General features: G+C 46.9%; 1 protein-coding gene across 6 annotated transcripts in view; it reads left to right on the forward strand.

Moving 5' to 3' along the window:
• The window catches only part of LOC106749567 (kazrin), a 157,299-nt gene that overhangs the window by 72,351 nt on the left and 65,691 nt on the right, over positions 1–19,257 (forward strand). For 2 of the 6 annotated variants that reach the window (XM_014629182.1, XM_014629179.1), the window contains exon 1: positions 10,360–10,480. The exons of 2 other annotated variants lie outside the window; for them this stretch is intronic. In XM_014629182.1, the coding sequence (XP_014484668.1) occupies positions 10,387–10,480 (94 nt within the window). In that variant the 5' untranslated portion in view covers positions 10,360–10,386. Of the gene's footprint in view, positions 1–10,358; positions 10,481–19,257 lie in introns of those variants that run through there. 2 more of the 6 variants (XM_014629177.1, XM_014629181.1) reach the window with 2 other exon arrangements.

Consider the following 19,257-nt stretch of genomic DNA (forward strand, 5'->3'; position numbering starts at 1 on the left):
CGCGGGGAAACTTCGTCGCACGCGTCTTTCCACGCCACTCGGTACGTGACTAACCGCGGCGGAATGTATTACGGTCATACACGCTCGTGATTTTGCGGACGCTCCGCTTTATTCCTCCCTTATTTATTCGCCGTTTCTGCATGTCCGACCCGGGTAATATTTCCGTGCGCTTATTTGGCGAAAGAGCCCGGCGACAACGTTGCGTCGACAAGTCGATAACGCGCGTCCGCTCACCTTTATCCCGGAAAATCGCGCGCACGCCCGGACGTTTCGCTGCGATCGACTCGCGTATCTAATTAAACGCGAAATTGCGAAATCACTGGGAAATCCTCTCGCAATGCTCCGTGTACCATTTTATACTCCAGAGAGATATTTTGAAATTATTTCACATATAATTGAAAACAATCACGCGCTACCTCTCTCCTCGGCTTTTCTCTCTTCTGAATCGAATAAAAGTCTAAAGAGCCGTAGATAACCGTGGGACTATCCCCGTGCGTTCCGATCTCTGTCAATCACTGGGAAATTTGCGGCGACATCTCGTCCGGAACGAAAAGGTTTACATACCGTTCGCATTGTCGTATCGCCGGTCACGGATCGTCGATCCTTCCGGTCCGGCTTTCACCGTTAAGGCTCATCCTGAATGTTCCGTCGTGCGAGACAGATTGTTCTAGCGAGACACATTGTTCTCGGCCGACAAAAATCGAACAGGTCGATTAAGAGAACGACGGCCCGATCGCGAATTATGCGTCTTCCGATGACGGCCATCGAGCTCCCCCGGCCGGTCCTTCGCTGTCGCGTGTCACATTCGTTTGCGCGGACGAGAGTTTCATCTCTCCCACTCTCTTTCTCTGGTTTTTTCATCGATTTAATTATTTTAATGCGGCTGAAACGGTTTATATTAATTTCCGCGCGAATTATCATTATTATTATATTATTTTATTTTCCGTTATATATAATTTTTGCATGAAACGTTTCTCCCGCTTAATTATTGGATATCATGTGTACTTTTTAGCGGTATTTGAACAATTAATCGATATCATTTCACGCTCGTTAAACACGATAAGTTGGCCGTCCGGAGTCGCCAGAGGATGCGCGAAACGCGCGCGAGCAATCGGAGCGCGTTCGGCGGGTAAGTTTCGCGAAGCCGAGAGTCGATTCTCGTTACGAAAAGGTAAGGGCGTCCAAGTTTAAGATAAGAAACTTCGCCCGAACCTTCCGCTTGAATCTCCCACCGAAGTCAAAACAATCGAACGATTCCATCAAACTTGGTCCCCGACTCGCTGGAACTTAATCACGGCCGTGTCAACCATCGCATTCGACAACTCTAGCGGTTTGTCGTTGTTCATCCGGTTCCTCGATGCATCATCGGTTCTAAAACTGCGTATTTTCTTCACCGAGCTCGAATTGATCGCCGCCGCTTTCCTTCTCGTTCTGCGCGAACGCGCGTTGCCGGCGCCCCGTTAATAAATCGTGAAACATGCTGCGATTTGCGAGTTCGAATGCTGAAATCTGTACTCGAGGCGGAAACGTCATGCGCGACTGCGAGGCGACGCGACGCACCGAAACACCGCTAAGTACACACCTGAGGAAGAAAAACCGAGCACGAAAACGAGGGAGAGACGACGCGAGGCGGCGAAGGTTGGAAATTGCCGGGTGTACTCGTGCGGAGGAACTCGCCCTGGCTGCACTTGTCGCCTAATGCAACCATAACGCAATAATTATGCGGTCGGGGGCGCACTAATTAAAGCTGCAGGCGGAAAAAATAAAGGGCATTTAGCTTTGGCGCCATGCTCGGCTTTAAAGCTCGCTTCTATCTCTTTCTTTCTTTCTGTCGCCCGCCGCGTTCTTCACGCGCTCCTCCTTCGAGTTCTTCGAGTCTCCCGAGTCGAAATTTTAAGTTCTACATTAAGTCTTCAAGCGGAGGAAAAGGAAATAATATCCCATTTGCAGCTTTAAAAGAGCACTTATTGTGCTCTTTTAATGCTATAAATGGAAGTTGAAACCTTCGGAGTCTAAATTTTCTACATTAAGTCTTCAAGTGGAGGAAACGAAGGTAACTTCCCATTTGTAGCATAAAAGGGAGCACAATAGAAAACCTTTGAAGAGCTAATGTAGAACTAAATTAGACTCAAAGTAGGACTAAACTTTCGACTCGGATACTGCCGACTGAATCTCGAATTGCCCTCTCCCCTCCCTTTTCAATCGCGCTCGAATTAAAATTGCGCATGGATCTGAGGTATTCCCGGGAACTCGCTGGCGATGATATCGGCCTAACGACGCGGTACGCGGCAGGTCGGGTTAGGCGCGGAATAACGAAGACGAGGGGAAGGAACGCGGAAACGAAGATTAAATTGATATCCATCGGCTGATTAAAGTCGCATTACGCTAACCGCAGCCTCGCCCTGTCTCTGCCCTCTCCCCCTCGAGTGTTTCGAATCGGGAGAGAGAATAACGAATTTGCTGAAACGAGCAATTATAGCGGATTCCTCCGCGAATAACAAAATATCTCGGCGCAATATCGCTCTCCGGCCGTATATCGAGCATATCGGGAGTAACGAGCGAAGGGATAATTTCTCGGCGGAACTCGCTCGGGAACTCGACTTCACGACCGATACAATTAAGCGCCGGGAGCCCTTCCAGCTGTGACACACGACCATCCGTATGTAAATCGCGTTAAGCGCTCGGGTTGCAACGGGTTGCACCTGCGGGACGCGTCGCTCAAAGCGCAACAAAGTTTCGCTCGGGTCTCACGCGAGACGAGACGACTCGTCGCACGAATCCCGCGGCAGCAACAGGATCGACCGGATGGCGTTTACGTTCGCGTCATAAATCTTGACGCGGCGGCGTCGAGTGCGGCAAGCCAGCCGGGGCCGGTTTTGCAAGAATGACGCGAAATAATTCGACGCATCTCGCTCGAGACTTCCCGTCGCGCGCGAGAAAAGGACTCGTCGCGTCCTCTTTTCCGGCAGGAATGAACGTTCGAGCCAGCACGCGCTGCCAGATCTCTCGTCTCTTACCAAACAAAGTCGGCGGGGACCCGCGAGACGTCACCGGCGCCCCGCAATTTCCGTCCGCGCGCGAAGACGATGCGCCCCGTTCGATAGCGTCTCCGCGACGCGAAATTCCGGCAATGTGTTTCCCGGTAATTAGTTCCGCGCGACAACCGGCGCTCGCTACAGAAGAGACTGGCCGTCCGGGGTAAATTAGACGCGGAAACGAAGCCGGGAAATTGCGAGTGTACTGGTCACGTGCAAAGCGAAACATGGTCGCCGAGCGAGAGATCGGGCAGATACGTTTCCGCGCGTACGGTGAAAAATTGGGGGGGAACAACGTTCGACGGGATCCACGCCAGAGGATCTTCCGGCGCGTTATATCTAATTCATGCGGCTCGTTACCCGTAAACGCGACGGCGGTACAACGGGTCGCGTCGTAACTCGTATTTACGAGCCTGGGCCGGTCGCTCGACCCTTCGAGAGGAGCGATCGATCGGAGACGGAGCACGGAAGAGAGAGAGAGAGAGAGCAGCAGCGGTGAATGTCGGTGACTCGGTCGTTTCCGTCGATATATCGACTACTGCGCTGCCCTTTCCATTTATTTTACTTCGGCGGATTCGATGACCGGAATGGACTCCCTCCTTAAACAGGCTTATTTCTACTAGAAGCCGCTCTACATCAGGATAGAGCCGACGCGCTCAGCCGACGACCCTCAAATTGACGCACTCGCCGCGTATCAGGCACCCGAATCGAAATTGCGATACTACTCTGACGTTCTTAAACACAATTCACGCCTGCTTACGCGACCTATAAACTATCGGAAATCCTATTTTCACGATACTGACACTTATTAACTTTCCGAGTCGAAATTTCTCCTACTGCATTATAGAATTAAAAATTTCACATGGGGTTTATATTTCGACTCGGGCACGATCTTGAAAACGCATCTTTTTTTTTCCCCTTTTCTAATCGACACGTTCAATCTATTATCGAATGATTTGCGATCACCCGGCTCGGACGTCTCGTCCGCGCGGAAGTCGGAATGCGACGGGCCGATTTATGAAGAAAAGTAGACGAAAGTTCGTCATCCACCCTGAGCGGCTGAGTCGCGGAAGGATCGTCGGAGGGCCGTTAGTTGTCCATTTCGAAATTGGGCACCGGGGGCTCGTACGCGACAGCGCGGATTCCCGCGCTCCCGAACAAACCTGACAATAACACTCCTATCTAGGGGTGCAGTAACAGAAATTATTGCCCCATTGTGAAACACAGCTGAGTCGTTACCCTAATACTTGCTCGTGAAGGATAAGACTTAGGTCGCGCCATAAATCGGCCCCGCGAAGCGGATTTGCAGTTTTACCGATGCGATAATAATCTCTCCCTCTCTCTCTCTCTCTCTTTCTCTCTCTCCTTCTCACTCGGCGAAACTCCCATTTTTATATTTATACGCGCTTCGGATACTTTTGCGCGAGCAAAATGCAGACGCGTGTTTTTTCGGGGAATATTTTTAATTTCGTCCCATTTTATCGCGCACTGTACATTTCGTACTCTGCTATTTCGGTCTCTGCTGGACGTTCTATATTTTATTCAACGTTATATATTTTATTCAACGTTATTACCTCACCATTGTTCTGCTTATTTTTATGCCTCGAATCGGATAATTTTGGGGAAGAACGGTTTATGCGGTAGATTTCATCCAGCAATTTATACGCGAGCCTATTCGCCGGGAAACGCAATCCAATTCATTCGCAACTTTATTGTCCCCGTTCGACTTGGGGTGCTTTGTTCCCCCTTTCGTCAACGTGAAAGTGTTTACTCGCGGAAGTTCATCGATACGAATGAAACCGCAGAACGAGAGAGAGAAAGAGAGAGAGAGAGTAATTTCTCCGCTCGAACTGCGGTCCGCGGTTCGTTGCCGGTCTCGTTTCCGTCGCGTTACGCTCGCTCAAAGTTTATTAATACGGCTAATGTGGGTAGAATTACACGGGCGTCTCACTTACGAAATACGCGACGCGAAAGTTAGCCGATGATAGGAAATAATTGAGGTTGTTGAAACGGAATACATTTATTTTTTATTTGTTGTTTGTTTTATTTGTTTATCGAGGAGAGAAAACGAAAAACGCGTAACAATGTATCGTGTGTTTCCTTAATCGACCAACAAATAAATCTCACGGACGGAGAATCCCCGGCGTTCTCCGCTCTCTAAAGCACCATCTGTATATTTTCACTGAAGTGCTTTACTTATAACTGGTGATTCAGTTGTAAGCACAGCACTGCAATCAGTAAAATCTTGCTGAAAGATTCGCTTAATGGTAGCTTATTGTTCCATTATTGATGCAAAGTTTGCAAGCGCAGATGTAAAATTACGTTTCGCCGCACGCAAGGCGCATGGAAGACATTCATGCCATCGCCGCAAACGTAGAAAGCCGGGCTCGGCTATAATGTACAACGAATTTTAGGCGCCACAGCTTTTACACACGGAATGAAATTATATTCTCCACCGAGAACCAATGACTACATTTACACGGCAACGTTAATCCGGTTTGGTACAAACCGTAATAACTGGTAGTTAGCGAACTCTCGCGTCCGATTGGTATATTTTTTCAGATCTGAAAATGTGCTCCAATTAAATGCAATCGCCCGCTAACTACGGTTGTTGCCAAATCGGATTAACTTCGCCGTGTAATAAGACTCAGCGAGACGGATAAGTAAAGCGAGAGTCTTTCTATTGAGAATCAGTAATACGAATATTCGCTGAATTTTCGCCGATTTTCCGGTGAAGAATCGTACCTCCTTTTACTTTCATCACACTCCTTTCGCTGACTCAGATCGGAAACATTTACACCGATCCACTTCGAGAGGAGCGAAAAATTAGTATTTTCCAAGTTTTCGCTGGAGCGATTAAGAAACGAGCCGATGAAGCGCGACGCGGAAGCGCATCGGCAATGGTACACCGCGTCTGGCGGGGACAAAGTGTTCCCCGGATGTTACCGTCTTAAATCTCCGCCGAGTTGAAAATCACCGGCAAAGATTTCCGCGCGCAGCGACGAGGCGCGGCAAGAAAGAATAGAAAAACGGCTATAGATCTCCCTTATGAGTTCTGCTGTCACGGTACATAAATCAGAAGCCAACTCGCAACCCCGCAAGAATTTATCGACTCTAAACGCCCACGTAATGCAATTCCCTTGCTCTCTGCTTTGTCGTCGAGGCATAAATATACCGTTATAATAAAACATCCGATTTAACACGCCGAGCGCTCGCTCGCAAGCGCGCCCGCGTGCTTCCTTAATCCGCTCAACCGTTGATTGGATTGATAATGAAAAACGACGAGGGCGTCTCCGCTTCGATTAGTTGGACAAATAACGAGGATTCTCCCGGTTTTACGGACGCTTGTCGGCCTTGCGTCTGCATACTCGATTCCCCCGATTTGTCAGTTTTGCGAAACGCGACGTGCGAAAAAGGGGGAGGAATTGTCCACATAATCCGAAATTTAGTTACCAGACCTCGTTTTTAACCGTGAGAGCGAAATACTAGGTACAGGGACAGAAAGAATCGACTGAATTACCGAAGTTTTTTGTACTACAGCTAGTTTTTATCCGTGGGAAAGAATTTTTCGCAGTGGGAGCTGAATAATTAGGTACAAGGACAAAAAGAATTAGCTAAATCAACTAAGTTTCAGTTGTACTACATGGACAGCTAATTTTTCCCCGTGGAAACTAGTTTGTTAGCTATGGGAACTATTTCTTTTTTCCCGTGCGCGAAGTCGCCGAGTCGCACGTCTTGAAGGTGTTAACGCGCAAAAACTGTGGGATCAAAGCTGTGATATTTATCACTGAATGCGCCGCTAAATAGAGGTGTGAACACGGAGCAATAAAACAAACGGAATTGTTTAATCATTTCGTTACGTGCCATCGCTGTTCGTCGCGATAAATGTATTCGGTCGTGAGAGAGAGAGAGAGAGAGAGAGAGAGAGAACACGCGCACGCTAGAGCAAAAATTGAAATGACGAACATTTAATCGCTCGCTCACAGGAACTCACAATTCGCGGACGTGAATTTATTCAGATTGAAGCATTGCTATGCAAAAGTATTCTAAATCGCTTATTCCGTAACGAAGTCATGAACCATTAAATCGTTTAACACGGCCCATGCGGATAGCGGACGCTTCGCTTTTCCGAAGAAGGTGCGGACATTCCGTGGAATTTCGATACCAATTAACAGATAGACAGTTATCGTTGTATGTATAAAAAATCATATTCAATATTATAAATTATATTTAATATTCTTGTGTAAAACTGTATAAAATTTCTGTTATAATTCATGTGGATTTATATTTATACATGAGAAATATCGCGGATATGTAAAAAGTCAGGTTTTCGCATTCCGAGTCGAGCAGATTATTGCGCTTCTGCGGGATAGTTCGCCACCGTGTGTTAATTTTAATATGTGACATTTGTAATTTATAACAATATTCGTGATAACTTTAACGGATATAAAAAGTCGGATTTTCATGTATCACGCCGAGCGGATAACTAGCGCTTTCACGAGATAGTTTGTCTCTCACCGTGCGTTATATATTTACAATGTAACACTTATAATATGTACAATCTACATCAATGCTTATGACAAATTCGACGGATATGGAAAATCAGAATTTCGCGTCGTGAGCCGAGCGAATAACGCGCGTGGGCGTAGATTGTCAGCGTGCATTAATTTTAATATATAACTTATAATTCATAACAATATTTATGATGAATATAACGGATACAAAAGGTCGGGTTTCGAATCGAGCGGACGACTCTCGTTTACGAAGTAGTTTGTTTCACGGTACGTTCTATTTTCACACGCACACACACACACACAATATAACAATTATAATATAATTTACATCAATATTTATGACAATGTTTACGGCAAATTCGGCGGATATGAAAAATCAGACTTTCGCATTGCGAGCCGAGCGGATGACGCGTGCGTCCGCTCGGGGTAGTTTGTCAGCGTGCGTTATTTCGTGCATGACGATCGTATCGCGCCGGACATTTCAGTACCGGAAGGGTCGGAACGCACGTACGAACAGCGTTCGTAAAAGTCGGCGCTTTTTCCTCCTCGCCATCGACGTCCCCGGGCGATTCGCGCCTATGATTTCTGGCCGTGACGCGGCGAAGAAGGGCGCGCCGCGATAGATCTCTCTTTACGCGCTCTCGCTCGCTCGCCGTGCGGACGTCACAGTGCATAAATCAATGGGTAACGTTGTTGAACACGGCGTGGATTTATCGAGAGCGTGTCTTTCCCCGCGCGTAATGATAAATTATGACGATCGAATGACGGTGGGTCTCTCGCACGACGAGCGAGGGGGTGACCATTCGCTCGCACGTGCGCGCGCGCGTATGTGTGTACGTGTGCGCGGGATGACGTGTAACATGGGGTGCTGCGACGTCGTTTTCGGGGGACTATCGACGGGCCGACGCGAGTCGTTATTATATGCTCGTCGTTTGCTCACCAGCCGCCAATACGGACTTTCCGTATAATGGCGTCGTCCCCGAAGCGGTTATCGACGACGTCATTACATACGCGTTCGCGAAACTGCCTTGCAGTAAAGATGAGCCTTGCGAGTGCGCCATTTGTACGACAATGCAGTCTCTCCCACTGAGAGCGTTAATGTATACCCCCGAGTCGAAGGTTTGCCCCTATATTCAATCTTAAATTCCACAGCTCGCACGGAGAAAAGAATTTGGTCACAAGTACGAAAATTTGGTGAATATTTGCCGACCAAATATTTGCCTCAACCAAATAATTTCGTTCTTTGTACTAAATACAATATACGGAACTACACAGTACTATATATACGGTACATGGAACTAAATTATTTGGTTGCGGTAATCAAATATTTAGTCGGCAAACACTCACCAAATTTGTGTACTCACTACCAAATCCTTCATTCAGTGCAGCAGAAGCTAAGATGGCAAAATGGATTCACATGCAATTTCAATTCTAATGATATAATTTAACTCCTATTTTGACCCTGATGATGTTTTCATCGTCGAGATATGTTCAAAGTAGCGCGTAAAATAAAATTAAACGTAGAATTAAAGATTCAAGAGGGAAGCTAACAAGTGCCAGTATCGTCAAAGTAGATTTTTATTAAATCTACAGATTATATTATCTCTTAGTAGGTACAAACTATCTTTAGGAGCGTCAAAGCGGCACCTAAATTTCGATTCCGGGTCGACGAAAGTTGTACACTTTGATCTTAACTCCGGAACACTGACGCGTCCTTACGAATGTTAATGACTTGTTTCGATTAATTAAATGAGAAGAATGGCTCGTGCGGAGACGTTAATAATAATACACCATGATGCGCTAACGATCGTCGACGCCGGTGTTCTCTGCCTCTTCCAAGTATCGAATCGGCGAACCACGGCGGCGTCTTTAACTCGCGCTCCTCCGGCTGGTAATCAGGCAATCTACATTTAATTAGAGGGAAACTCTAATCACGGCACACTAATTAACGTCACTACGTGCTGTGCGTGGATGGCGCGGCTGCGGATTGCGACTCTGCAGCGGCTCATCTATATAGAACGCGAAAGTCGTTTCGCCGCCGAGAGACTCCGGGCATAGGCTAGCTAACTTTTATGTGATGTCAGACGAGAGAGAGAGAGAGAGGAACGTATTAATTACATTAATTAACATTGACGTATTCCTTACAATCTCACCATTATACTTGGCTGGCGGCGTGAAAACCGCCGCGTATTATATATTCGAGCGCCGACGCATTAAATTCGCGGTCTTGCTCACTTAACATACTAATCATGAAAGGCTAATGAGCTTATGTACACCTTATGTACGCCTGTAATTCGCGGATCCTTTCAAGCCGTGCGGATAGTGAAAGGGGCGATGCTTCGAACGATAACTCGATTCGGAGAAAGCCGTCTCTTATCCTTCCGCAGGTCCCATTTATCAAATTTACTTTCTTCCTTCCGTATTCGAAACTCAAATACCTGAACACCGGATAAGAACATTTATAAATACTCAAGTGAAGGCATATCGGATAATTGAATGGGTCTCACGGACTCAGTGTGCCAAGCTAAGGGGCAAGAAATAAGTGCTATTAAGTTTGACGAAGAGTTAACGAGATTCCGCGCGAAATTATAGGTAGGACTCGGCTCGCTGTCGAGAAGCACTCGGGAGGGTGGTCATAATTTCGGGAGGGTAATTCCGTGACGGAACGGCGCGTCCGCGCATCGATACTGCAGGAGATGGGACCGAACGTCGCGCAGGGCGTCCTCTCTCGTCGTCTACCGACTGCCCTAATAATCGACGTTCTCGCGTAACGCCAATTTCAGGTACGACCTCGCTGCGCCCGGCAATAAGTGCACGCTGAAGAATCGCTCGCGAGAATGAGCGCGGCCGTGGAGAACGGCGTGGACGCCTCGAAGTCGCGGGGCGTATTCTCGAGGGCGTTCGCCAAACGAGCGCAGCCCTTCGAGGAAGGTGAGTTCGACGACAGGGGTTGACCCGGCCGGGAGACCTGCACGGTGTCACAGCGCAATCTATTTACCTAGCCGCTGGCCGGGTAAACGTCGCGCAAGGTTCACACCTGAAGCGGGTCGCATGCTGCTTCCGCTGCGATTCGAGGCGACCCGCTTTGCGAGTTAATATCGGAAACACCGGAAATCGACGCGCCGGGCGCAATATGCGCTGTGATTCGCGTTGATTTGTAATATAATTGTTTCATTATCCGCTATCTACATTGATCGTGTTTGTTATATTGACTCGATTACACGCGCGCTGTTATCGATTTTAGCGCGATGCGCTCCAGCTCCCGCTAACGCAACTGCGGAGTCGCGTGCGCGGTAGAAAAACATATTACACTTGTTTTGAAAGCGGTCCTCGCAATAACACATTTTATACTTTAGTATCGGTGAAATTTGTATTAATTAATCGAATTAAATTAAATTAATATTAATTTTGTAGTAATTTTCTACGTAATACTTGTGTCGTTTGCCAACATACTCGTCTTGTGTTAAATCGACACAAAAGTTTGTGCGGGCCGTTTAGGACATGTGAAATGTGTTAAGTTTAATGAAAAATTTGTTGCCGCGTAGTGTGCAAGTTTCATACGCGCGTGTACATAACGTTTTGTCGTCAGTTTTATTCTCGAGTGTGAATCGCACGCGGCTCATGATACCCGCCGCGGTCGGCGCTGTGCGCATTCGCTCGGCCAGTCCGATACGTTTTCCAGCTGGCGTGATGGACCGTGAAGAATCGCGCTCTCACTGAATAGACGTTGTAATATCGGCGCGGGCCATGCGTCGGGCTGTTACTGCGACCTCGATGTATCTGAAATCGCGCGCGAGTATGACGATAAAAGGAAAGAGAGAGAATTGAAAACGGCCGTTGGAAAACGGGAAAACGGGGAACATTTAAACGCATTTAAACGCCGCGAGAGCTTGAGATTCTCTCGATTCATACGCTACCGATAATAATAATCGCACGCGCTACTCTTTTTTTCTTTCTCGCTCTCTATTAATACGGGCGACAGATTCGAGCGGCTTATGTAAAATGAATGAACTTCCGCGAATGCGCGCATGGCGCGACGCCGGACCGGATATTCTGAATTTATAAAGGATCACCAGCGGCCAACGATGGCGGCCCTCTCTCCTGGGCAGGTGCGCCGATCTCGTCGTAACTCAAAGCCCGCCGCCGCCATCGCCCTGGTAGAATTTCACTCTAATTGGAGAGAGAATATTGGGCCGCTTACACTTCCCCAGCAACTCAAAACATCGCTAATCCATTAATCTTGTTGCAAGCGCGCTCGCCTACGCGCCCGGAAGTCAGAACCCGGCAAACCGTCCTCCTCGGCGCGCCTCCTCCTGCTCCGGATGTATTAGGCGCGATGTAATTCTCGTATTTGTGTCACGGGGATTGCAAGAACGCTGTGATACGGCAGGATAAGGCATTAGAATTCATCTCCATTTCTCTCTCTCTCTCTCTCTCTCTCTCTATATATATATATATATATATATATATATATATCGTACGTCGAAAGTGGTATATTTTATTACAATTTTTAATCGCATCCCCGTGTTTTAACGCGTTAGTCAACACAGGATGGTTTCGACGACGCTTTCGGGGGTGGTTTTTCGCCTGGCGGCACCGAGTCGATACGTAAACGCGTCAAACTCGGTTAATTTTCCGGAGAGATTTGCGCCGCAGCGACGGCGCTCCCTCGCTCCGGCCGTGACTCAGTCGCTGTCGTTACTCGTCGATCCGGTCATTCGTTTTCTTCGACGTCGAGAAAGTTGGTGTCACGTACGGACAGCGACAGCGAGACAGATAGCAATCCACCGGGAGGAAAACCGTCGGTCGTAACCGTCGTCTCGGCTATCCCGGAAACGCGCGCGATTACGATCGGTCGGCGGCTCGTTGCGTTCGAAACGCGCCGCGGAGCAAAGTCGCGCTCAGCGTAACGCACTATTATGTAATTTCAGGTACCACAATAGGTGTGGTGAGCCTTTAGTCTTTGGTTCTAGGCGCTAAATTGTAACGTAATCTCTAGCAAAAAGCGCGTTTCCAGCACTGCCAGACGTTGCGATTTCCAAGTTTTAAGGGGGAAGTCTACTGTGACAAGGGAAAAAACAAGCCGATTTTCCGAATTTTTTTTCTAACAAAATAAGACTCGTACATTAAATTAAATTAAACCGTTATCTTTATTATATATTTAAGTATTTGTAAAAAAATTTTCAAGTCGAAATATTCAAAATTGCCGTCGTGGCACTCCTTCAAGTGCAGGTCCGTTTTTTTTAGGTGTCCAAACGGTGTACATGAAATCTCACGTCTGGGTGATCTGAAACAAAAAACAAAATATGGTTATCATTTACATAGTATTGACTCTCGTCTGACGGAGGATTTTGTCGATAAAAAATTTTGGAGCCGAAAAAAAAATTCTTGAAATTTTTTTCTACTTTTTTGCCCAAATTTGATGTTATTATTGTTTATAACAATTACACAAAAAACGATATCAAAAAAATGCTCCGCCAGACGAGAGACACTATTCCAGAGAATATGTGGTTAAAATTTCAAGTCGATTCATTCATTAAAACTCGAGATATCGTGTACACCGTATTGAAAAACTTAGTTTCGAGAAAAACGCGTTTAAAGTTTCGGCATTAGTTTTTTCAATGAAAAAATCATTTTTAAGCTTCTTACCATTAATCGCCCATTCCTGCTTCATATAGTACACCTTCTTCTTCAAGGAAATCCTCTTCGAGTGCCGATCGCGCCGTTCTTCTTTCGATTCTCCCTTCTTTTGAAGCGTCGAACGACCGTTCGTTTGCTTGTGATATTCTGCGCTCGTCCACGGTGTTGCATAAATTGAAGGCGTTTGGTCCAATTTTGATGTTCATAACGTCCATCATTTTGAGGATACTGGAGTAGCCTTCATTGAAAATGCTCGCAGCACAATACGACGCAATATCGACGGTTTTTGCGCCGCTGAATGTTTGTTTCGGAGCTAACGACCAGATCATCTGTTGAAATCGCTTCTAACTGACTATAAAATATACCCAGTGACATCTGTTGATCGACTTGGAGTATTAGAAATGTTAGAAATTGAATTGCAAGTCACTACGCTGTATCCGCCGAACAGATAGGAATTTGCCGCAGGTACGCGTTTCGGAGCGCTTCGGTAAAAGGTCGAAATTTCAATGAAGAAAAATTTAGCCGGCTATAACACCTAATGTACCTTATTTTAGAGGGTTCAAAGTATTTTTTAAGCCAATAAACAAAAAATTGATTTTTTGAAAATTTTACAGTAGACTTCCCTCTTAAGAATGTATAAATAACGACTATAAGTTCAGAATTTTATGTCTCTGAATTTTGAGAACAAAATGGTGAATAATTATGAAATTACTATACCTATCCGGACTTCGCGTCGCGGTCTTTCTCACTGTCTCTCCCGACGCGTCACGTGCTCTCTCTCTCTCTCTTCTCGATATCTCGAGACGTATCCGTGACGAGTGGCGCTCGATCTCAAAGCGCGCGTATAATCGCGAGCTGCGGTCCGCGGGCGAGATTAAAGCAGCATTTCGCGTCGTAAAGCACCCCTTTAGCGCGTCGAGCGAAACCGAGCCACCCCGCAGCAGTATCACATTATCTGCGCCATGAGCTATAAAGGGATTCCGGTTTAACGTCGGCCGGCCAGCCCATGTTAACCGGTATAGTTTCGAGTCGCTGTAAAAGCTCGTAAAGAATCTCGCTTCCGACGCACACACTCCCACCGATACACACACGCGAAAGGCGCATAATATCGGGTCGCGGCGTATATCAGCGCGATCCTGCGACTCCCCGCCGCGTCGGGAACGACGGAGGCGTACCTGCTTCTCTCTCGGTGCGCTCGCGGCAGACTTGACATACCTTCCTTCCTTCTTTCCTCCCTCTCCGGCCAGGAAGGTCCTTCTAACCACAAGTGTGCGCGAGAGCTTTTCGCCGTTGCACCTCGGCGCATGTACCCTTCAACGTGGTGTATCGCCGCCGCGCGCCGAGGTCGCGAACGTACATCGCACGGCACTACCGAGATGTCTCACGACGACGACGACGAGGACGTGGTGTTTCGCGGAGCCCCCTCGTGTATCGACATAGCGCAGAATATTTCAACACGGTCGCCTACTTTCGCGAGAGCACGTTTCGCTACGGGCCGCACGCGAGATTTATCGTTCCGTCAGCTCGTGCCGACGCGCTGATTCATTTCCGCGCTCTCCGCGAGCGCTTTTGGAAATTCGCGTCCATTTCCCCCCCGGTGTCGCGCGAACGGCGACGGCCTGTTCTAATTTCGCGCAAGACTCGTCCCCTCGTATCTCTCCCGAGCGCGTTCCCGCGAGGAGCGATTCCCAACAACGTCGAGTTGTCGCGTCAGCACGGAAAAAAAGTCTCGGTTCGCGCGACTGCGTAAATAGGGACCAGATAAAAACACGGGAACGAGAAATGATATCTCCGTTACGGAGACATTCATCTCCGCGGAAACGTTCTTCTGAGCATTCGACTGTATTCGAGTTCGGTTGAAGTGACTGGCTGAGAGCGATTGGCTGGACAGGGATCTTCCGTAAGGATGTTTCAAGTAAAGAAATTTTATTAATCCAAATTAAATCCAAATATATATTTCTCCATGCATCAACGAGACTGTTTTTCCCGCGCACATCTGGGTAACACCGCAGGGACGGGACGAAATTTTCGGCAGTGTACCTATCAATCATTTGTAAGTGACAGTTATGTTTTTTGCTAAATATTTCACTATATTAATGCTTAAATTAGCTTCCGAGTTAGCGCCATGTCCTTCATAGATTTGTTTCCGACATTTCGTGAATATTTCAGTTTATGTCTTCCGAGTGAGAAACGACCCGAAACAAGGGTGAGAAACAACTCGTTTTGGGTCGTTCTTCACCCAGAAGAGATGAACTGAAATGTTCACAAAACATCGGAAACAAATCCATGATGGATGCGGCACTAACTCAGAAGCCAATTTAAATATTTCTCCACATCGCTAAAAAATATCTTACTACATTTTTTACCAAGCATTTGAAAAAATTATATTTTTATATCTGTATTTCATTTCTTAATTTATTTTGTATTTTAATTATATTGTTTACTAAGTATTTACAGGAATATATAAATAAAAAAAGCAATCGAATAAAAAAAGCAATAAGATATCATTAACGCGACGCGGTCGAGAATTCGGACGTGGCGTGGCGTGAGTTCGACGTGTTACTCAACGCGTTAATAGCGATCGATAAATAACGCCGACGGTGAGAGGTTCTTCCATTCTTTCCACTGGATTTTTCGTTCCGCGAAAATGATTGCGAGGCAAGAACCGCGGTTGCCGTACCTCTTTCCCAACTTGTCTCGTGATACCCTTTTCCCAAGGTAGAAACAATCCCGCCCGGCTCGTTCGTAAGAATTCGAAACACGTCCCACTGCCGCAACGATCGCTCTTCGGACTTCAGAGATCGCCGGGTGAATTACTTCTCGCGAGGAGCGAGCTGTAAACGAACTCTTATGGTTGACCGTTGATGCGAAAGCACGTGGCTTTAATCGGGAATCTCCGGCACGAAGCACCGTCGAGGTTTTTTCTTTCATTTGAGATAGTAACGATCGCGCGAGATTATTCCGGCAAGGGTGCTCGACGTTACACTGACGCGATGGTGCTTCCTGCCGTGTTTGAAGAACCGCCGCGATATCGGGATCCAGACCTCCGTGAAGAAAGGGGGCCTCTCTTTGCTTATCTGCCCATTCAAGCGTGTTTTTTTCCCGCTTATCCGCGATCAATCGGCTTAAAGGTGACGGGCAGGAATCGCAACTGCCGTCACACTGTGAATCGCTCAGCACGTTCACCGTCAATTTCCATCGATTATTCCGAAACTCGACCAAGGCCTGAATAAACAAAGATAAATGGTACAGAAATAAACAGGACAAACGCGATTCACGGAGCATACATTTATTTCATTTAATTGCCTCCCTATTGGCTATTAATTTAATTCGTTATATGTAATTGGTAATTGCAATACGTTAATTGCAACACGTTAATTGCAGAATGATTAATGTATTATTCTATTTTACTAGAGAATGTAGCTAAAATATTTTGATGTCTGTTTTTCATTCGTAAAATCTAAAATCTTTGAGTTTATTTTATTAACCACATGGTACATATATATATATTGTAATTTGCTACTATATTTTGTAACCTGTGTTTAAAATAGTCTAATATAAATTAGTAGCTTAAGGGAATCCATCCCAGAGGGCTGAATAAATTACGCACCGCAATAATAATAATAATAATATCATAGTGCCTGTGAGTCACCGTGTTAACCGAAGTCGCCGAAAAGTCCGTCGACCGTGCGTTCGCGCTCATAATGCTTCTCCTCTCTGTTATCTACAACATGATACTTGAAATAAAAATAACCAGAGAGAAGAACGAATGTCTAGGAACATCGTGGTGGCGATCAGTCATTGACAGACGTTATCTCATCGTTCCGTTCGTATCGGGGATATATCTATCGCTACCTTCGCGAAGTTTAGTTTCCCGATCTTCGGCGAAGAACAATTTTACGACAGGTCGTTCCTTGAGATCCTGCGATAATACGTTCTTCTCACGGGGGCTTCGCGTTCGGAGATCCAACCTGGAAGACCTTCCAACGGAGTTCGTACCTTATCGAGGGAGGTCCTTTTGTCTTCGGCAAGCGCGAGACTTGTCGATAAAACATGTCTCCGGTGTACTTCAGAGCTGCCCGGTGAGCGGCACTTCAATTGCGTTTAATTGCATCTCCGCGCAACAAATAATCCGCGATATAATCGCGTCCGGGTTCGTTCGTTCATTGGTCTCCTCCGTTCATTTCCAGAGTCGTCGTCTTCGCATTGCGATAATCGCGGCGGAACGGAAAACTCGTTTCCGCGCCGGCGATTGAAAGCGCGGGCGATGCGCGGCGCGTCCGTATGAAAAATCGCGTGGGCGATTAAAAGTGGATCAACGGTAAACGTCATTAAATTCTCGTCGGCCACCGCGCTGCCGCAGCGCGGCGGCGCGAAGCTCGCCGCTGATGCAATTATGCTCTTCCGCGCGCGGTCGGCTTTGAGCGATTTGAAAATTTATCGATGAACACGTGACGGACTTTACCCTGTCCCCCTTGTCCCACTTATCTTAGCATAAGCAAAAACGAGATGATGCTCTATCTAATATATCTATAAAATATCTATCTCCCGCCTCCTCTCTTTCAAGCTGCATTCTTTCTTCGCATGACTCGTTACGATTCGCACCGCTCGAAACCCCGTCATGCCCGCGCGCGCGTACATAATTCAAAGCTCGCCTCGAATTTCGCTCACGCCACATCAAAGTATTCGGGCGTGCGGAGCGTATAAGCAACCGGCTAAATTCGCGTTTAAGTGCTCACAGAGTTCCGCGACGCAGGTAATACCGCGCGTTCTCTCCGCTGGGGAAAGTTGATCGCGTTCGTCGGGAAATAGTTACCGTTTTCCTTTGAGAACAACGCCCGTGCGAGCGAACCAGCGGAGCGGGTCCTCTTTGAGACGTAATAAAATTCTCCTGTATTATTTCTACCGACGCTCGCGCGCGCGTAACGTAACGACCCGCAAACTGGATCGTCTAATTTCACGGCTCAAAAATACAAACGGATCGGCGCACGATATCTCAGCCGCGCGGCATTCTCGCCCGTCTTCGCGCCACTACAGAAGCATGTTCGAAAGGAAGATAGAGAGAGGAGTAACATGAGAGAAACGACGGGAAAGAGAGGGAAAGAGAGATAAAGAAAGAGAGAGAGAGAGAGAGAGAGAAGACTTGAACGCGATATCGTGGCGCGGCGTCGAGAGCGCGCGTCCGTCCCGAGATAGCTCGGCAGCCTCAGCGCGAAACGAGCTTCTCTCACGAACTTGTCGATAACAGTTTGGCAACCCTCAGGCCTTTCCACCTTCGCGCCACGACTACCGACTACCACGGGAATTCAATTATCCTGCCGTTCGAGCGGCCGGGCCGTGTGAAGATAATACGAGACGAGCGGAGAGAGACAAGGCCGGCCATCTTGGCCGGTGTGATCCGAGCTTGTGGAAATCCCGGTGACTCCCGGCATGCTTCCTGGATGAAAAGCTTAACGCGTCCGATGGCGTGCGTATATGGCCGTCGAGTAGCCACTTCTATTCGCCGAGCGGTTATTTAACGGCGTGTCCGCGAGTCGTGAGATAAGATAGTAACGCCGGTGTGATGAACGTTAATATAATTAATTGTGGCGACGTGGGTACGCGAAGCATGTAGTGAAGACACCCCGAAGATCGTTTGATCCTGCAGGGATCCTCTCGGGTGTCCCCTCAGACACCTTGTCATTATTATATATTACCTTGTTAATACATTGTCAACGTTTCCATTGTCTTGTTATCGTTATTATATTATCGGATTTTTATATGAATACAATAAAATTGAAGGGATTTCTAATTAACGTTAACATGACAACACGTTAATGGGATCACATACTATGATACACCGATGCATTCATTTGCGCATACACGAAAAAAATATTGTAATAAAAATTATAACAAATTTTGTAATATTAGTATAATATAATATGTGCCATAATTTCAGTCATAATTTCGGTCCAGTATTACAAGATTTTGTGATAATTTCTACTACAATATTTTGTCCTTAATTAGTTACACTTTATGAGGTGAGACTAATTTTATTGGTCAAATTAGAAACCTAGGTCGGTTGGGAA

Source organism: Dinoponera quadriceps, unplaced genomic scaffold (assembly GCF_001313825.1).
Source record: "Dinoponera quadriceps isolate SergipeBrazil2010 unplaced genomic scaffold, ASM131382v1 scaffold3990, whole genome shotgun sequence".
In the NCBI taxonomy this organism is placed as follows: Eukaryota; Metazoa; Arthropoda; class Insecta; order Hymenoptera; family Formicidae; genus Dinoponera; species Dinoponera quadriceps.